At 36.9% G+C, this 18,966-nt stretch overlaps 1 protein-coding gene across 1 annotated transcript in view; it reads right to left on the bottom strand.

Annotated features, from left to right (window-relative positions):
* fzd3b (frizzled class receptor 3b) overlaps positions 1–17,909 on the bottom strand; it is a 36,879-nt gene extending 18,970 nt beyond the window's left edge. The window contains exons 1-2 of the mRNA XM_081347517.1: positions 17,044–17,909; positions 14,861–15,413 (exon numbers count right to left, since the gene is read on the bottom strand). Of these exons, the coding sequence (XP_081203643.1) occupies positions 14,861–15,163 (303 nt within the window). The 5' untranslated portion in view covers positions 15,164–15,413; positions 17,044–17,909. The remainder of the gene's footprint in view (positions 1–14,860; positions 15,414–17,043) is intronic.
* Between the last annotated feature and the right edge of the window lie 1,057 nt (positions 17,910–18,966).

Genomic DNA, 18,966 nt, shown 5'->3' with positions numbered 1-18,966 from the left:
TGAGTTTGCGAGGGATTTAGAGATCGTCCAAAATGTCCAGGATTCGGCTTTTGCGTTCTACTGTCGCCATTCATCATGTTTACTGTGGCGAGCAGGACGAGGCTGACGGCCGCGGGAGAACGGCGCGAGGCCGGTGGCGTCATTACTGAGACGAGCCGGGTCTCGCATCTCTCACGGAGGAGCGGGAATTTTTCTTAGCATTGTTAAAACGCACATCAACCGATCACTTGTTTAGCGTTCATGTAAACACTACATTCAAATTCACCAATCGGAATGAATTCAGTTAGATTGAAAGGTGTGCATGTAAACAATGAATGGCGACCGCAGAAAGCAAAAGCTGAATCCCGGACATTTTGAACGATCTCGCCCGCCAGACAAGTCCGGGAAAAGGAGGATGGTTACTTACTCAGCTTTCTCCTACTATTCAGCTTTCTCCACAGAACAAGAGCCTGCTAGCTTAGCTTCCAAAGAAAGACGGCTGACTGTGTGTACATTCTGAGTGAGATCCCACCCTGTATGGGCGGGCTGAAAACATGCGGAACAACGCCTTCTACTGGCTGTAGTCTTTAGCCTCTGTCCAGAAAATCCTCCGATGACGCAAAATGACGATTTTTGCGTCATCGGAGGATTTTTTCCAGACAAAAAATACATAAATCTCTTGTCTCAGGGGGATATGAGGGTGGAAAGCATGGTAATTTGAAAATACTACAGGTTTTCTACTAATACAAAGCTTAATGCTAAATCCTGAAGTAACCCTTTAAAAAAAAACAAAAAAACATTTAGCATTTGTTTAGCAGGGTCTGTGTAACCTGTTCTGAAATGGTTTTATTATAATATCGTTATCGCAAGAGGCTGCAATGTATATCACAATATGGATTTTAGGCCATATCGCCCATCCCTAATTGATAGCCTATAGTAGTTGATAATAACGTAGGCCTACCTAATGTTGCCTACGGACGGTAACAGTACAGTAGTAACCTTTTACAGTCTATGAGTAGAACAGCTTTCTCAAGCAGTTTGTGATGCATTTTGGAAACAGGAGATGAGCCCCTGGTCTAATGCGCCACCTGGCTTGAGAAACCCGTTCTCAAAGACTTACTTTTATAGTCATTATTTGGGTAGCACACATATTCTGAATGCCTTCGGCAGAATTCAAATGAGCCATTTTAATCTAGATTAATCTAGATTAATTTCAAAATTAATCTAGATTTATCTAGATTAAAAAAATTAATCTATGCCCACCTCTAGTATCAAGATACTTCAAACATGGTTTTACCATGGTACCATGTTTAAAGAAACATGTCCAACAGTCCAAGTATTAATTCACAGAATATTCATTCACAGGCTAACATATAAAAACGCATCTAAGCGTCCCACCAGGAGAAACTCCACTGAAGCGTGTTCACCCTCCATTACTCACATGCTTTTAACAGGCACAATTGCTCTCAATATTTCAGCACGCAGCCATACTGTATGTATGGTAACACGCGTGTGTTGTAAACACTCAAATAGCGTGTGTCTTCAAGCGTGTGCACTTAGATGTTCAGCACAAATTTACCAGCGGGAAGAGCATTCGGATAGCTCTCTCTCCATCTATCCATCTCTCCCCGAGGGTTTCGCCCCCACTGACCCCACTCTCAGAGACGATTCCTCCTCTAACAGCCTCTCGTCGGTCTCCGTCACCTTACAAGTTCTGCTAAACAAATCACCACCCATTTCACATCGCTGACTTACAGTAAAAGCATACATCTCATTCTGCACGAACGGCCTAAAAATTCAGCTCATCAGAGTATATGCCTGATCCTATGTGACAGTGTTTTGAAATATGTAACTCATGCTACATACTTACATTAACTCATATATCTATCTCTACTTGACGGTATACAGAGCCGGTGACACACCTGCTACTGGCTGAGGACTAGCACTTTAGGCTATTTGAAGCCTGTATATTTGATTCATTTAATTATAAGGCCTACATATTCATGGTTGTACCTTTAAAGGGCATATAATTCATTAAGCATTGAATGTAGATATAAAGTGTTATATTATTCATTATAACATATTATGATGAATGTAATACATCTTGAAGGTGTAACAAGGAATAAAAAATGAAATAAAATTATTTTATTTAACATTTATAATTATTTAGCTATTAAAATTATTTCTAAACCGATAAAATACATTACAATGTGTAATCTATGGAAGCTTGTTTCCGCCACTGAATAATAAATAAATAATAATAATTGCGACTTTTTATCTCACAATTCGGACTTTTTTTCTCCCATTTGCGATATATCAAGTCAGAATTGTGACTTTTTCTCAGAATTGCGAGATATGAAGTCAGAATTGTGAGAAATAAAGTCGCAATTCTGAGAAATAGTCGCAATTGCGAGATATAGTCGCAATTGCGAGATATAGTCGCAATTCTGAGAAATAAAGTCGCAATTGCGAGATATAAAGTCGCAATTCTGAGAAATAAAGTCGGAATTGGGAGATATAAAGTCAGAATTGAATGATATAAAGTCGCAATTGCGTGTTATAAAGTCAGAATTGTGAGATATAAACTATTCTGAGGTAAAAAAAAAAAAAAAGTCAGTCTTTTTTTTCCTTAGAATTGGACTTTATATCTCACAATTGTGAGTTATCTCACAATTCTGAGAAAAGATGTCAGAATTGCGTGATATAAAGTCGCAATTGCGAGAAAAAAAGTCAGAATTCTGTCTATTTCACGCAATTCTGATTTTATATCTCGCAATTCTGACTTTATAACACGCAATTGCGACTTTATTTCACGTAATTCTGACTTTATTTCTCGCAATTTTAACTTTATAACACGCAATTGCGACTTTATTTCACGCAATTCTGACTTTATATCTCGCAATTTTGAGAAATAAAGTCAGAATTGCGAGATGTAAACTCGCAATTGTGAGATAAAAAGTCGCAATTATCTTTTAAAATGTTTTATTCTGTGGCGGAAACAAGCTTCTATAGTTATCTGATGTATCAAAGTTAAAATGTTTTAAGAAAACGAAAAGATTTGAAGGTTTGGAGTCCCAATAATATAAATATAAATATACACACACACACACTGCCCAGAAGGTTTGGAGTCCCAATAATATAAATATAAATACATACACACACACACACACACACACACACACACACACACACACACACACACACACACACACTGCCCAACCAAAAAAAAAAAAAAAAAAAGTCCCTGCTTGGATTTAAATAGGCAATGATTGGATCAATATAGCAGAGGTTATTATGTTTCTAGCATGTTATTTGTTTTTATATGTTTATTGGGATGTGCTGGAGGAGACTTTACAGAGTGCTGGACTCTTGCATTGTCAATACAAGATCTTGACCAAAAATGTATGCACCTCTTAATGGAAATGTTGTGATGTTATTTCCAATCGTATTGAGAATGCAAGAGTCCAGCACTCTGTAAAGTCTCCTCCAGCACATCCTAAAGACTTTATTGAATTTAAGGTCTGGATTCATCTGTGAAAATGATTCTTCATGCTCTCTCCCAACCATTCTTTCACAGTTTGAACCAGATGAATCTTGACATTGTCCTCCTGGAATATGGCCATGATGTGTCTTCCAACATGGTTGTTCAAGAAATGAAAAGCTACAAACTCCATCAATAAGGGTTAGAAGAACTGTTGCCAAACATAACATGCTAGAAACATAAGTATAACAATGCAATAATGATCCAATAATAGACTCTTAAGCATTTGCCTATTCAAATCCAAACAGCATTGATCAATCAGCATCCAGGACAATAAAAAAAAAATTTGCACTTGCTTTAAGTATAACATTACTTTTCTACAGATTTCACTTTACACCTTTCACACTGTGACCTGCAAAAAATAAAGCAAGACTAATGCACGCAAGAGTTTAATTTTCTGCGAAAAGATCTTTTTGTTCGTCTGTCATTGAGACGTGAAGGTGTAATTAATCAAGACCACTCACGCATTCCCGAAAGAGAGATTCATACATATTATTTAGCCTAATCTCCATGTCTAAGACGGTAATGGTAATTAAAACATTGCGGGGTTGATGTGAATGGCGCGCCGTCGTGCCAGCGAGCCCAGACTGTGTAGGAGGAGCAGCCCGAGGAACCAGAGGGGTTTCTGGCAGCGGTGCAAAACAGCACATTTGTCTCTCACAGTCGCCAACCGCCACTCCTCTAACACTTCAATGGATGGATTAAGTTTCTTCCTGTTTTTCTTTTGTCAGGCTCATGATTCATTTAAAGAATCGATGAATAGAGGTTACCTTTGAAAGCCTTGAGCTTTCAGAATACGACTGCATGCTTTTACGGCTTCCTGGGCTACTTGAGAACTTTGCTGAGAAAAATAACACATAAAGATGTCTATCTAGGCTACTGTATTTCAGTGTGGATTTGGTTGAAAAGGAGGTATATCTGGACAAGGGTTGGCACCATTTTGAGTTTTGCAGAAAGAGACAAACAGAAAGAATTTCCTTTACTTGGCTTGGCTCCCCATGGTAACTTTTTTAAAGAATATCACGCCATGATACCGTGATACCGACCCCAAAACATGGGCTGTCCGAAATTGCCTTCTATACCCTTAAATTGGGCACTATTTAAGAGGACAGCCATTTGTAGTGGTGTTCGAAACCATAGTGGACGATATTAAGTGCATTCATTCAATCCCACGATGCACCGCAATAACGAGTGTAGAGAATACCCATAATGCACTGTGAGGGTCGTGCCGAATGAATTCCCATGGTGAATCATCCATCCATCCATCCATTTTCCAAAACGCTGGTCCAATGTGGCTACAGCGTAATAAATTTATTTTTAAGTGATTATTAAATTGTTTAATTGAGGTTTATGCATGCTAGTTTCCATGACAGAGTTCAAGATAAATCTTTTCATTACTACTGAGCTGCCAGTTTGCAAAGTTTCAAATGATTATTAAATGGATATCACAAACTATGCAAAATCCCATTTTTCCCAAATCCCAAATCTCATTTAGGCTACTCCTTCAGGTGGACTATATTAGTGGAGTAACGTATTCCCAATGAGGCTATAGGGGGCGATTTTGAACACAGAGTTGGTGTTATCATGATTAAAATACCCATCATGGTGACACCATGATATTTTGCCATGTACATGCCATGTAGTAGAGGTATTAGAAGACATTATCATGATACATGTCCAAAAAAACTAAAACAGAAACATGAATTGCCAGGGTGCTTTGGTATAGAGTACTACTGAATGATTACCATATTCATTTTTACACAATACACTATTTACAAGGTACTTTAAAAAAAAATAACATGGTATTTCCATGATACAGGACAAAAAAACAAAAACATGGTAGTACCATAGTACATTTAGCAAAGCATTAAAGGAGACACACACCTTACGGAGTTGGAGTTATGGAGGGGAAAAGAAATTTGTAAAGAATAATATAACTGCACACTCACTTATAAGTTTATTTCTACCAATGTTTCGGCAACAAGCCTTTATCAAAGTAACATTGCCAAATTATTTGTTGAAATAAACTTATAAGCGAGTGTGCAGTGCAGTTATATACTTTTTTTTTTTTACCAAGTAGTTGTCCATAAAAACAGTGATAGAGGTATAATAATGGATGACTGCAGGGTAATGCAGGTGTCTAGACTGGGATCTTGACTGACAGTGTTTTCTGGCAGATTTGAACACGGATGAAGACTGAAATCAGATCCGAACAGGAAAACCCCCTCACTCCCCCCTTCGCTCACGGAGCAGGTGGAATCGGCCGAGCAAACATGCCTTGTGCGAGTGGAAAATCCAGTTTGCCAGCTTTCCAGAGAGTGTGTTTGAGGAGAAAACGTAGAGTTGCATTCTCTCAGGATTAGAAAGTCAAAGGATTTGATTCTAATGCGAGAATCGGTCACCTTTTCCCTACTGGGTCGTTGTGTGTGCCATGCTGAGTTCTGAATGACTGCGTTTCTGCTCAAAACACTTCCTTAAGCTGTCATTAGTCATTTAATTACTGCAAATGACAGGTCAAATGACAGCAGGGCTCCAGACTAACTTTTTTTATTAGGAGCGCTGTAGCCCCTGACTTAAAATTTTAGGAGCACAAGCAGAAAATTTAGGGGCGCACCTTAAATCATCTTACAATGCAATTATTCACATTTTCCCCCAAAATAACTGTATTACTGACAAATGCTTTGATAATAAATAGCCTTAACGTACAGAAAGTATGGTGCAGTTTTATTTTAAGATCACAGGGCTCCAGACTAACATTTGAGGGCAGCGGCACTAAGTTCTACAGAAAGTATTTGGTAGCACTGTGGGATGACAAAGCACTGAGCTTAATTTGAGGTGTATAGATAAAGTTAACTTTAATTATTATCATTCATAATGTCTTAATAATTCAAAAGCAAAATGAGCGACAAAATAGTTATTAGGGAGTGAAAATAGCCAATAAGCGTCCTCTGCAGCTATGTTTACAATAGTAATTTAATATTTTTTTCTTTTCTTTTTTTAAATAAGTGTGAGTTTTCCTACTTCTTGAAACTTTTAGTTTTATAAATAGGGACAATCTTTAAAGGATGAACAAAAAATGTTTTGGTCAACACATTAAAAATAACATTTAAATATGATATTATAGTTTTGAAGTGCTGGAAAAAGATGTGTAGGCTACTGTTATAACCACGATATACCCAGTAAGTGGTGTTACTACATTAAATCCAAGATGAATGTTGCTGATCTGTGGACCTAAAGCCTTCTATAACTTGTTCGTTCATGGCACATGTTTCTCCTGGTTTCCATGTCAGCGCTGTTTGATCTGATATATGGTTTATAACAGAGAATTCTGCGTCAAATCTGAATGTTTCTCACTGGATCTCGCAGCAATGTTATTAATTCTGTCGCGAACTCAATGGATTTCTTCACTGGATCTCCACGATGTAACTGTTTCGCGTGATCGCGATCGGCCCGCGACTGGCGAGAGAAGCTCTGCGCTGTCTATTATTGGTTCGAACTATTAAACGGTCTATGAAGTAGAAATGAGTAGCGCAGCGCAGCGCAGTTTTTTTCATTTTATTTAATAACATGTCACGGAATACTCTGCTTGAGGCTGAGATTTCTATTTCCCCGCAGTTCTGGGGTAGCGACTGCAACATTCGCAGCTCATGGAGTTCGTCACCTTACTTACAGTACCTCAACCAGCTGAATTTTCGTAGCCAGTCTTCCCGAAAATAGTGGGTTCAGGCCTTTATCATCATCCGACCGACTGTGTCTGTCCCATAGACTGTAAAAAAATAGGTCTGTCCGTGACATTGATATTTGTCTCCGTCTCCTTCCCACAGACGTTTAACTTACGCGCGCTCGCTTATCTCTAGGACCCTCCCCCTCCACACATTAGCCAGTTACAGTGGCCATTCCCTATTCTTCTCACACTCATTGGCCTGCTACACATTCCGGATTCTTTGACGCGCCCCTTCCACGTTTAACGTAAAAAAAAATAATAATTACTGGTCGCACATGTGCGACTGGATGTAAAATTCAGTCGCACATTCTCAAATTTTGGTCGCAAAATGCGACCATTTGGTCGCAGTCTGGAGCCCTGGACAGATCATCATCTTACATTCATTTAATCCTACATTTGACTGAAATCCCCAAGCCTCTGTGAAATTCTGGTCCCTCATCCCATGTAAATCGGTGGAAATTGTTTGCCTATTATTTTATCATGCAGAACATTATTGTGCAACATTGTTGTCCAATCACAAACCCCAGGTATAAGCAATAATAAGTGATGCTTGTCTTATCAAACCTTACTAATAAAAGCCAGTCAACACTGAAGTCTAGGAGGACACAGAACCCATTCAAACACAAATATCCATCTCTTGCTATACGCTCAAATCTCAAGTTAACAAGCTCTGACTAACTGCGGTGCACTAGATATTCTGAACTGAAGAGTTGTAGAGTCTTTACGTAACAGATTCTTCCCTCCAGCCCAGAATACTGTCAGATACTATCAGGACGTTTCCCATCAACAGTGACCTACCATCAGTCAGCTCACATCAGCTCCACCATTCCTGCCAAAGATCAAGAGTTTTTGGCAGTAAATAGCAAACTTATGGTTTGAACACAGAAAAGGTGTACTGTATTAATCAATCAAATCTGCTTGATGATGAGTGACACTACACTACATCATCACTGTCAGCTAAGGAAATTAAAGTTCATTTTAAATCTCGCAGACTTAAGTTCCCTCCTTCAACACATCTAGACCAAAATATCACAGATATAGTTTCACACAATTAGACATCAGCTTCTTAGTATTCCTCAATCTATTCATTATAATCAATAAAACAAGGAAAGAAAAAGAATATCTGTTTTATAATGAATTGTTGTAAAACAGTATCGGGTCGCTAACGACCCCAGGTATGTAATAGTGCATATTTTTTCTGCACAACAATTGAATCTCCGACTCAATAAGTGCTTATTCCTCAAGGTGACAATGTCTGAGAGACAACAATGACATGATGTTCCACATAAAACAAAATAATATGTCATCAGCAAAACTTGGCTCTGTGATTTACTGCAGAGCAAGTACTGCATGCAATGAAATACTAGTGTCACACTGTCACTTGATGGTGGATCTGGTGAAGAAGCTATCAGCGATCATAATATTGATTTTGAAGACTATGAAAATGATAGTTTTGAGAAAATGAGATTGTGAATATGAGTCAGATGCTGAATGTACTGGGGAAATGAGCTCTGATAATGACAGTGATGATGGTAATAAGGATCTGCTCAAATTTAACTAAGTTCCAAATTTCCAAGTTCAAAAAGGAAATGAAATATGCTTCATTTTAGTCTTTTGTAATTGTTACTAAAATATCAGGTAGGTTTTATACTATAGCAGCAGTGAGAGATCCATTCATGTTAGATATAGATCCGGGTCGCTAAAGACCCAAATATGTAATAATGATTGGCGTGAAGAAATTCATGAATTTAAGGGTTGAATACACTATTTAATCAAACAAAGCTGCAATTGTTTTATCAAAAATACAGAAAAACAGTCATTTAAATTTTACAACTTAATATCTGAATATATTTTAAAATGTAATTTATTCCTGTGATGCTAAGCTGAATTTTCAGCATCATTACTCCAGTGTCACATGATCCTTCAAAAATCATTCTAATATGATGATTTGCTGCTCAAGCAAGCTTATCAATATTGAAAACAATTGTGCTGCTTAAAATATCTGTGAAAACCGAGATACGGTTTTTCAGGATTCTTTGATAAATGGAAAGTTTAAAAGAACAGCATTTATTTAACAAAGAAATCTTTTTGTCACAATGTAAAAGTCTTTACTTTTGATCAATGTAATACAGCCTGGCAGGAAAACATATATTTATGAAAAGTGGACTTTGCAACATTTATGCATTATTCAAAATGCTGTAAAATATTCCAGGCCATACTCTGAATTTTGAGCTCACGGCTATAAAGAGACGCTGATTGAGTGCTTATAAATGAGGACACAAAACAAGAAGTGAATCGTCCATGTGAGTGACACGGCAACACGCTGGCCGCTCTGAACGGAGTGAATAAATTGTGGTGTTCAGGGGCACACGGAGAATAAAACACATCCTGTCTCTCCTAGAACAACAACAAAGATAAACTCCTTCTGCAGTCACCAATTGGCTCTGGGCGGCCCTCCACTTTCACACAGACGTGAAAGACTCAAGGGCCTTGAATGGGAAAATTGTCCAAACGCGGAGTTATTTCCTTCATCTGAGCTCTGGAAGAAAAACAGAAGAAAGAAAGGACAGCTCGCTCCCACACTCCTTCTGTCCTGTCATTCAACCAGCCCTGAATCAATATCACTTCTCGCCCTGGCAGCGTCTTTCCTAGGTTTCACTCATCCAAGCGTTCTTTCCCTACATTTTTAATAGCCATACCATGGTAACCCTGAAGAAGGAACAGGCCCATCTGAAGCGGAGGGCTTTTGACAACTCTTCATCCTCAGGGGTCAAAGGTCAGCGTGAGAGACCGCCTCCTGGGAACACTAAAGCTTGTCCTTTTGAGGCCGTACAATTACGGTCTGTGGCCATGGTGACGCCTCTACCCTGTTAAGGAGGACGGAGAGAATTGGAGAGGGTGAAAGAGAGATTTGAGTCCATCTCAAAAAGAGCAGTTCTGTAGAAACTACAGGGGGTCTTACAGAAAAACACCACACCATTACAATTATTTCAATCTGAATGCACACAAAAATGTGCAGAATTAGGGGCCGTTCACAACAAGATGCATTCTTGAAAAAAACAGCTAGAGGTCTGAAGGACTCAAAACGTGTTTTTTCCGACCTTAGCTACTTTTAGTTTGATGCTCCTTCTGAAAAACAAAACACTAGAGATGCTAAAAACTTACCAGCCAGCGAGTTCTTTGTATTTTCTATGCCTTATCTTTCATTAAAATACATGCAATGGAAAAACAAAGCTTATCAAAATAGCATTTCTATCCCAGATCCACGTTTTTTCAGCTCTGCTGTGGAAAATGTTCCAGGTGATGTGCAGAATAGCACACTAACATACTACTTGTGCTATTGCTGCATATGAAGGCTGTGTGGCTTAGTATGCAAATGTTCTGCATGCCTGGATTACTCAGATGACCTTTTACATTTGCCAAAACGTGCCATATTAAACAGAATGCGTGATTTAGTGTTGACTTGACTTGCAAATGAAACTGGAAATAAGTTAAATATCTTTCTTGACTCATTATCTGATAAAAATGTGAAAAGTTTTTTTTATACATGCTTGGACGTCCCTTGCTGAATGAAACATGCAATATACTCACTAGGTCATGTGACAACAATGTAGCATCACATACTATTCAAATTTCCTGCATGCAAAACTGTGTTTTTAGGCAGTAATACAGTAGTAGGTTACAGTATCTGTATGCTAATATTCCATTTTGAACAGTCTCATGCTGCGTCCCAATTCACATAGCCTACAATCCGTCCTGAATAGTATTCGAAATTAGAAAAACTCCAAACATGGCAATGTGTGACCCACGACTGGCAGATCAACGTCCGACTACATTTCTTTCTGAAACGGTTGGAAAATAAATATTAAATTGAATGTGGAGGATCTTAACTGTGACACGATGATTGACAGGGCAGTTTAAACGCTGACAGTATGCGTGTAACTAAGCGACAGAGCTGTCCGTTAAAGATGCAGTTGTGATGAAGATGTCCCAAAGCTTGCCTAGTCCTCTGCTATCAAAAGTGTGTTTTTCTTCACAAAAACAGTTCATACTTTTAGGACATAGTAGAAACACACGAACTGGGATGCAGCATCAGTCTCTGATTTTAGCCAGTTACTGATGATCTCACACACAGGTCCGTCATTATCGCCCAGACTCCGCCCACATACAGCATCACCGCTCGCATCACAATGAGGGCGTCTAGACCCCCAAAACCAACCATTCCTCTGGAGATCTTTAATCAGCACAGGGCGGGAAGGGTGAGTGGTTTTGGTGAAACGTCAAGGAAACCCACAGTCGCATCTTATTCTGGTTAATTTGTAATTACCCTTTGGTTACCGCTGTTGAAAACCAGGTTAATCTCATGAAACCTGTCTAGAACATGAGTGGGTCAAATTTCACCCTAAAATTAAAAGTATGATTTTGAAATAAAATAAAAAATAAAAATAAATTGAACCTGTTTAAATACTAACATTAAAATATTTTTGCATTGTAAAGTTTTTTCCATGGCAATAAAGCACATTTACTCCCAAATTATAAGTAATGTAAAGTGAAAAAATAACTACATATTATTTTAACTGTGAAGTATTTATACATAGGCCTAATGGTAGTGTTTTTATACTGAATATTATGCATTCTTAATTTTTTTTAAATCAGTGTAACAGGATGATTTTCATTTCTGTATAAACATTTAAAATAACATTTTATTTTACAGTAATTTGGGAGGGAAATATCTGTGCTTAAATGATTAAAATAATGTCACAGTGCACAAAAAAACCCTAATAATTTCATATAGAAAAATAAGCAAATAGTTGAATTTTTGGGTGAAATTACAAAAAAAAATATATATAATTTAATTTTGACATTTTTAAAGAATTTTGTGACATTCATCAAACTTCTTTAAGTTCAAACTTAACATTTAGCTTTAACTGTGAAAAAGCATAATATCCTTCTGCTTGGATTACATTCACGAGCACAGAATCCAGCTCAGCATAAACACATAATACACGGATAACCTATATTTATGGTTTTTTATCAGGGTCAGCGCTAATCGCCTGGCCTCATTCACAACAGAGAAAACTTCAGTTAACATACACACCAGATTTACACATAATCCCATCCGATCTCTAACAGAAAAGAAACATAAAGCCCTTGTGCAACAGTCACACGCCAGCCATGTCCGATCAGAGAACAAATTCCTTTGAAACGATTTTGTTTTAATAAATTCCAAATCACATAACATTTGTAAAATAATTGTACTGTAAGGGATGAATCTGTAAAGAAGTAAACAATTTGGGGAAAAATAATATTAATATTAGCAAGCGATACTGGCGTTGTTAAAGTTAAAATACTTTCAGTGATGTTGGAACAAATCACAATTCCATATCCCATTGATTCATCAACTCGTCCACCCAACATCATCGCGACACTGGGGCAAATGGGGAGGGGGGTAAGGCTTGTTTTTAAGGACTTTGGCTCTGGTTCACCAGCAGGGCATCTCGGGGTGATGTAATACATATCCACAGGGGATACTGTACACCCCTGACACCTCAGTGCCGCCCGGGTCACATGACCCCCCCAGACCTACAGCAGACAACTGACACTGGCTGCCCTGTTGTGATCTCAGAACACAGATGGACGCTTATGCTCTTCATCGTGTTTAATTGACTGAAACAATGGGAGAAAGAGCATTATTCCACGCTTCAAATCAATCCAGCCTTTATGGGTCTCAGCAGAGACTATGAGGCCGTTAGAACTGGGAAAAAATGTAAGATGGCTCCATTTGTTCCTTCAACACATGGAATAAAGCAGCATTCAACAAACATTCCATTCCTGGCTGTTTGACATTCCCTAGATATTTCTGTAACAGATGAGCTATTTTAGAAACAAATCATTTAGAGTTAATTTTTACTTAATATCTATATAATCAATTTCTAAAAGTCTAAATATTTAGGAAGAAATGCTTGAGTCAAAAGAAACAATATCCAACATCTCTCAAATGCGGTGAATGTTTAACCTATAATGTGATTATATCAATAGTGATAAATATATATTTCATTTACTTTTAATTATTCTAGCCTTTTTATTAAAACGAGATTAAATCTACTATCTTTGATGAATGACATTACAGCACATAAGTTTACTTTTATGATGAATAACAGGTCCATTCCGCAAAAACACCTCTGGGCAAAAATGATCTCATTGCATTTCATATGGATATGATTCATCAAAATGGCCGTGGCAGGCATTTAAAAAAAAATCTTGAGCAAGCACAATCTGCAATTCTGCATCACACAAATGGAAAAAAGAGAATGTTTGTAGAATGAAATGTCACTATAAACTGTTCAAAACAATCTAATTGTTTTTCATTAACAAATTTGGAGGATTGTAATCAGTGTTTGGTGTACGCATTAAATTACTGTAATTTAGTTACTTTTCCTTTAAAAAGGTAAGGGATTACTCTCATTTGTCTGTGATTAAATTACTTTTCCCCTTAAAAGTAAAGAAAGGGATTACTCCTATTTTTTCTTTTATTTAATTTTCCCTTAAACAGTAAAGTAAGGGATTACTCTTATTTTTTCTGTAATCTAATTACTTTCAATTAAAAAAGTAAAGTAAGGGATTACTCAGGTTTTTCTGTAATTTAATTTTCCCTTAAACAGTAAAGTAAGGGATTACTCTTATTTTTTCTGTAATCTAATTACTTTTCCATTGAAAAGGTGAAGTAAAGGATTACTCTTAATATTTCTGTAATTTAATTACAGTTACTTCTGATGTAATTGTATTAAATACTGTATAAACAATAGAAGAATTCGAAACAATAGTGGATTAAAACATCAACATTTTGCGTAACTTTTTAAAATGTCTGTTTTTAATGTAACCTCTCTTTAAATACTTTGGTCAGTTCAAGCGATTTTATATTATTTATTTGGAAGAATTAAAAGAGCAGTTTCATGACTATCCTTGCACTGTTCAACTGGTCGAGGTTGATGTGGGATTTAGAAAGTAATTAGTAATGCAATAGTTTTTAGGGAGAAATCTAATTAAACTAAAGTAATCTAATTAACACAGTATAGTAATCTAATTACACTGTTGACGTAATTAGTAGCTAGTAATTAATTACTTTTTTAGAGTAACTAACCCAACACTGGTTGTAATGACAATATGTTTTCAATATATTCAATAAATACAAAAATAGATTCCTATCCACAACTTCTTCACATATACAGTGTCCATAAGAGAGTCACCTAGAGACTCTAGTGAAGAGTCAGGTAAAAGGGCAAAATGTATCTCAAAACCTGAAGATATTTTCAAAATCTGGATGTCACAGACGGAAATGATGTTCAGATCAAGCTGTAGTAATAACAGTACCTTACAACCCTTAAGATCAAAACAAGAACAAACCCCCCCAAAATAGCACCTATAATCCTGCAGCTCTCACACTCAGGTTTAAAAATATGACATTAAGATTACTTCACTTGCAACAGCCTAAATTATTCAAGTTCATCAAAGCAACAACCACAAGCTTCCACAACAACAAGCTCCATGGCAACCCGCTTTCTGTGGCACCTTCTCTAAATCCCAGCAGAACAAGAGACAGACGGAGCGGCTCGTACCTCCATGGCCAGCGCGGCCGTCTGCTGGTCGTAGTGGTTCAGGAGGTTGGGCATGAAGGTGCTGTTGTAGGGTAGATCCTGGCACATACGCAGACCGATCGACTCGCAGGTGAACATGCTGTGACTGCCCACCACCGAGTCCATGTGGATGCCCAGGCTGCTCGTGAACAGGGACAAGAGCAGCAGAGCCCCGAAGAGCCACATCCCTCGGGAAGGTAAATCCATGTTTGAATGGCAGAACTGAGACTGGCAGGAACGCGAGCACAAGGGTTTCTTCTCTACTCGGAGATACGCCACACCCATAGTGTGTAAGGCAAACCGCTACGATCGACTGCTTCCATGCCCTTCCTGTTCTGTCAGATGGTCCTCATGGATACCTGTCTGTTGACCAGCGTCTCGGGTCAGTGCACGCTTTGATCCGCAGTCTTATGCATCCTCTCACATGCATACAAGACTACAGAATGAATGAGAAACTGTCTTTGGTCAGGGTGGTCTTCAATGGATCCTTCAAATGGGGCTCTAGGATGTGGCTACGACAACTGATACTGGATACCTGGAACAACATAACAATACATATAAAGATGAATTTAAAATGCTACCAGCCTCATTTGAAGCCAGTGTGTGTAAATAAGCAAATGATCCATTTTAACTGGTTAACTTCATTAGTTTTGTGTCTGGCAAAGCAAGCTTGTGTAAACCCCAGCTTGTAAACAGTTACTATACTAGGCAAGACCAGTTAAACAGCTGTTATAACAGCCGTAAACCAAAACCAACAATCCATTAACTAGGTGAACCTCACAAAACCGTTCAAGAACATGCTTGGGTCATATTTCAGCTCCAAAATGGAGAAAATGTACACAATTATATTTTGCATTAAGAAAATCAAGCCTATTTTAGGACCCCTAAGCATTTCCTCATTATTTTAATGACAATTAAGCACATTTCTTTTACAAAAAAAAAAAATGCATTAGAGCATGCAAAAGAAATAATTTAAATTGTGCATGCAAAAGAAAATATTTAAATTGTGTTGAAGTATTTTATATATATATATATATATATATATATATATATATATATATATATATATATATATATATATATATATATCTTATAAAATATGTCTTATTTTGCATGACCATATTCTACATACCCTTATCCATACTTAAATTAATAAACATTAATTAGGATATTGTTGAGGCAAAAGTTGTAGTTAATAGTGAGAATTGGATGGTAAACTAAAGAATGACCATTATTTCTTATTAGAATTTAAAATCACTGTGTCCAGACATTCATTACTGTATTACTGTATTGAGAAGATGTATAGTATTGTGTATTTTGGGGAGAAATGTGATTAACTGTCGTGAAAATATTATTAATTCTAGCCTAGTTAATTTCATTATATATTTAATTTAAAAACCTTGCTAAAAATAGTTTGTTCATTATGCAAAATATTCATATTTTTTTTCTATGAATATTCAGGTGAAATTTTACTTTTCTTCATGAATTAACACACACAGAATTCAACTTAGCATTTTAAACAGAAATGCATTTAATTCAAATCAATTTGTGAGAAAAGCCAGTAATATGGGCAGTGAGTAATACGTAATACACTTTCTCATGCCATTTCATCAGCCCTTCTTAATCCCGATTGTGTTGAATCTGAATTAACAGGATCCAGTGTAAACATCCCATCCCCCTTACAACACGTTTGTGTGAGTCTACAAACACACAACCATCTACGAAACACAGTCGCCAGACATTAAAAATCTGAAAAAAGTCTTCATGAATTCTCTAAAACACCACACATTACTAGACATGTCAAATGATCAATATTCTTCAAATAATGTAATTATAGACAAACCTATGCACACCTTAGATTGCATTATATACGTGTTAAAAACATATAAATCATTTCCGATATTTCCCACAGGTCTGCGGTGTCAGCAGTGTAACATATGATGGGATTACTCATGTCTGAAAATTAATCAACATGCATTTACAGACAGGAACAGTAGACCAATATATATATATATATATATATATATATATATATATATATATATATATATATATATATATATATATATATATATATATATATAGAAAATATGTTACAACCACATATTTATGTGGATTAAAAACACTTGAACAGTGCGTGCAATATTATGCATATGAAACTTTACCTTTCCCTGGCAAAGATCATCTGGTTTTCTCCATATGACACTATACAGCGTGTCTCTCGGTGTAGATTTACGCTGCAGGTTTGCTTTCAGCACCTACAGTCATGTAACACACTGAAGTCCGTGCTGCAGTTTCACTCAGACACTCACACAGCATGAAAACACTCGCTCCGGCTGCTTATTTGCATTGAGACGCTGATGGACACAAAAATCGTAAACTACCCGAAACGAGCACATGAAGAGCGTCACGGTCGGCTGCCCGGTGGCTTTGCATATTCACGAACGCAACGAAACTCCCGATTCGCCCCACCTTCAGCTGTTTCCAATGAGACATACACCTTTGTTCCTCCAGGGGGCGCTTGGCGGCTCAACGGCACAGACCGCTATTGAGTCGCATTCAAATCCCACGACGTTTTTTGTCTTGTCAGAAAAGATTTTTTAATAATATGTATAATCGTTTAAGTACCTTAATTCGAAGGATTAATATCTGACATACAAATTAAAAATCTACGATAGCTCTCTCAAATATAATACATCTAAAATCTATAACCACTAACGATTGTGATTAGTCCAAACTCACCAGCGCTGAGAAAAGTAACAAACGCCTTGTGACCAAAACAGCTTTGCGTGCGGTCGACACAACCCCTAACAACAGTACTCAGGAACTTTAATAACCGCTTAATTTGAAAATACACGGTGAAAGCTTAAACTATGATTTTTAATGTTTAGACACAACCTACATGGCAAGATATAAACAACCTCCCGGCAGATATACCCGCCCATTTTACGAAGTTTCATAGTAATTTCCTATCTTTCAGCTGCCCCTCCTCAAGACAGCGAGAATCGACTTCAAGGAACTGCGCATGTCCATCTGTGGCACAGAGTAACGGTGCATTTTCGAAACGAAAACTGAGTGATTTTTTTTTATAACTGAATTATATTTTATATATTTTAAAGTAAAAAAAAAAATTATTTAGAAAAAAATATTTTTAAAATGTATATTATGTAGCACTGTCAAATAGATTAATCGCATCTTACATAAAAGTTTGAATTTACATATGTGTTTATACACATGTAACATTAAATAAACTCAAACTTGTATGTTAACGCTATTAATCGATTTGACAGCACTACTATTTTGCCTTCAGTTACAGAGGAACTTGTTTTACATAAAATATTGCACAGGAATCAAAGCAGTGACAGATAAAAGATAATGGGAAAAATATAAGTATATACGGTAAAAACGATAAATAACTGAATACATTATGCTATTCCTTGTTATGTAATAAAACTCTCTCAAACTAAATTTCACAATGACCTCAAAAACCAGGGGAACATATTTTATTATGCATTTTTCTCTTTATCTTCTTGATTAAATGATAAAGTAATAACCATATAGTTGAGAGTCTGATAATCTAGATTGAAGGGTTTTTTGTCTCTGACACTCTTTTGTCTCTGATGCATTGAGTGAACAGCAGATGTCCAGCAGTCCAACAGGTGCAGTGAAGTGAATGAGGTCAGCTTTACCGTAACACTGAGAACACATCATCAACTTACATATGGAATTAAACAGGGCCAGTGTGAGATCACAGGAGGCACAAGGGCACAAAACAGGTCTTTGAGAACTATTTTACCACTCTAACAAAGGATCAGTGAAAGTAGGTCTTCAGAAAATGTTGTTCATCCTCTTCAGGACATCCTCTTCAACATACTTTTCATGCCATGTTAATTGCATTTTAGATAATTGTTCATAAAACTACTAAAACATTATAGCAAATGTGTAAAACTTATTTTAAAGTGTAGATATAAAAGAACAATGTTCACCATTTCAACTCTAGTTGTGGAATCTAAAATGAAATTATTATATCTGCATATCAAAAAACATTTCACAGCCTAATGTAAAAAAAATCATTACGGAGCAGTTCG

This window comes from Scardinius erythrophthalmus, assembly GCF_964197995.2.
Source record: "Scardinius erythrophthalmus genome assembly, chromosome: 19".
NCBI lineage: Eukaryota > Metazoa > Chordata > Actinopteri > Cypriniformes > Leuciscidae > Scardinius > Scardinius erythrophthalmus.
This window is presented reverse-complemented; position numbering and strand designations above follow the sequence as displayed.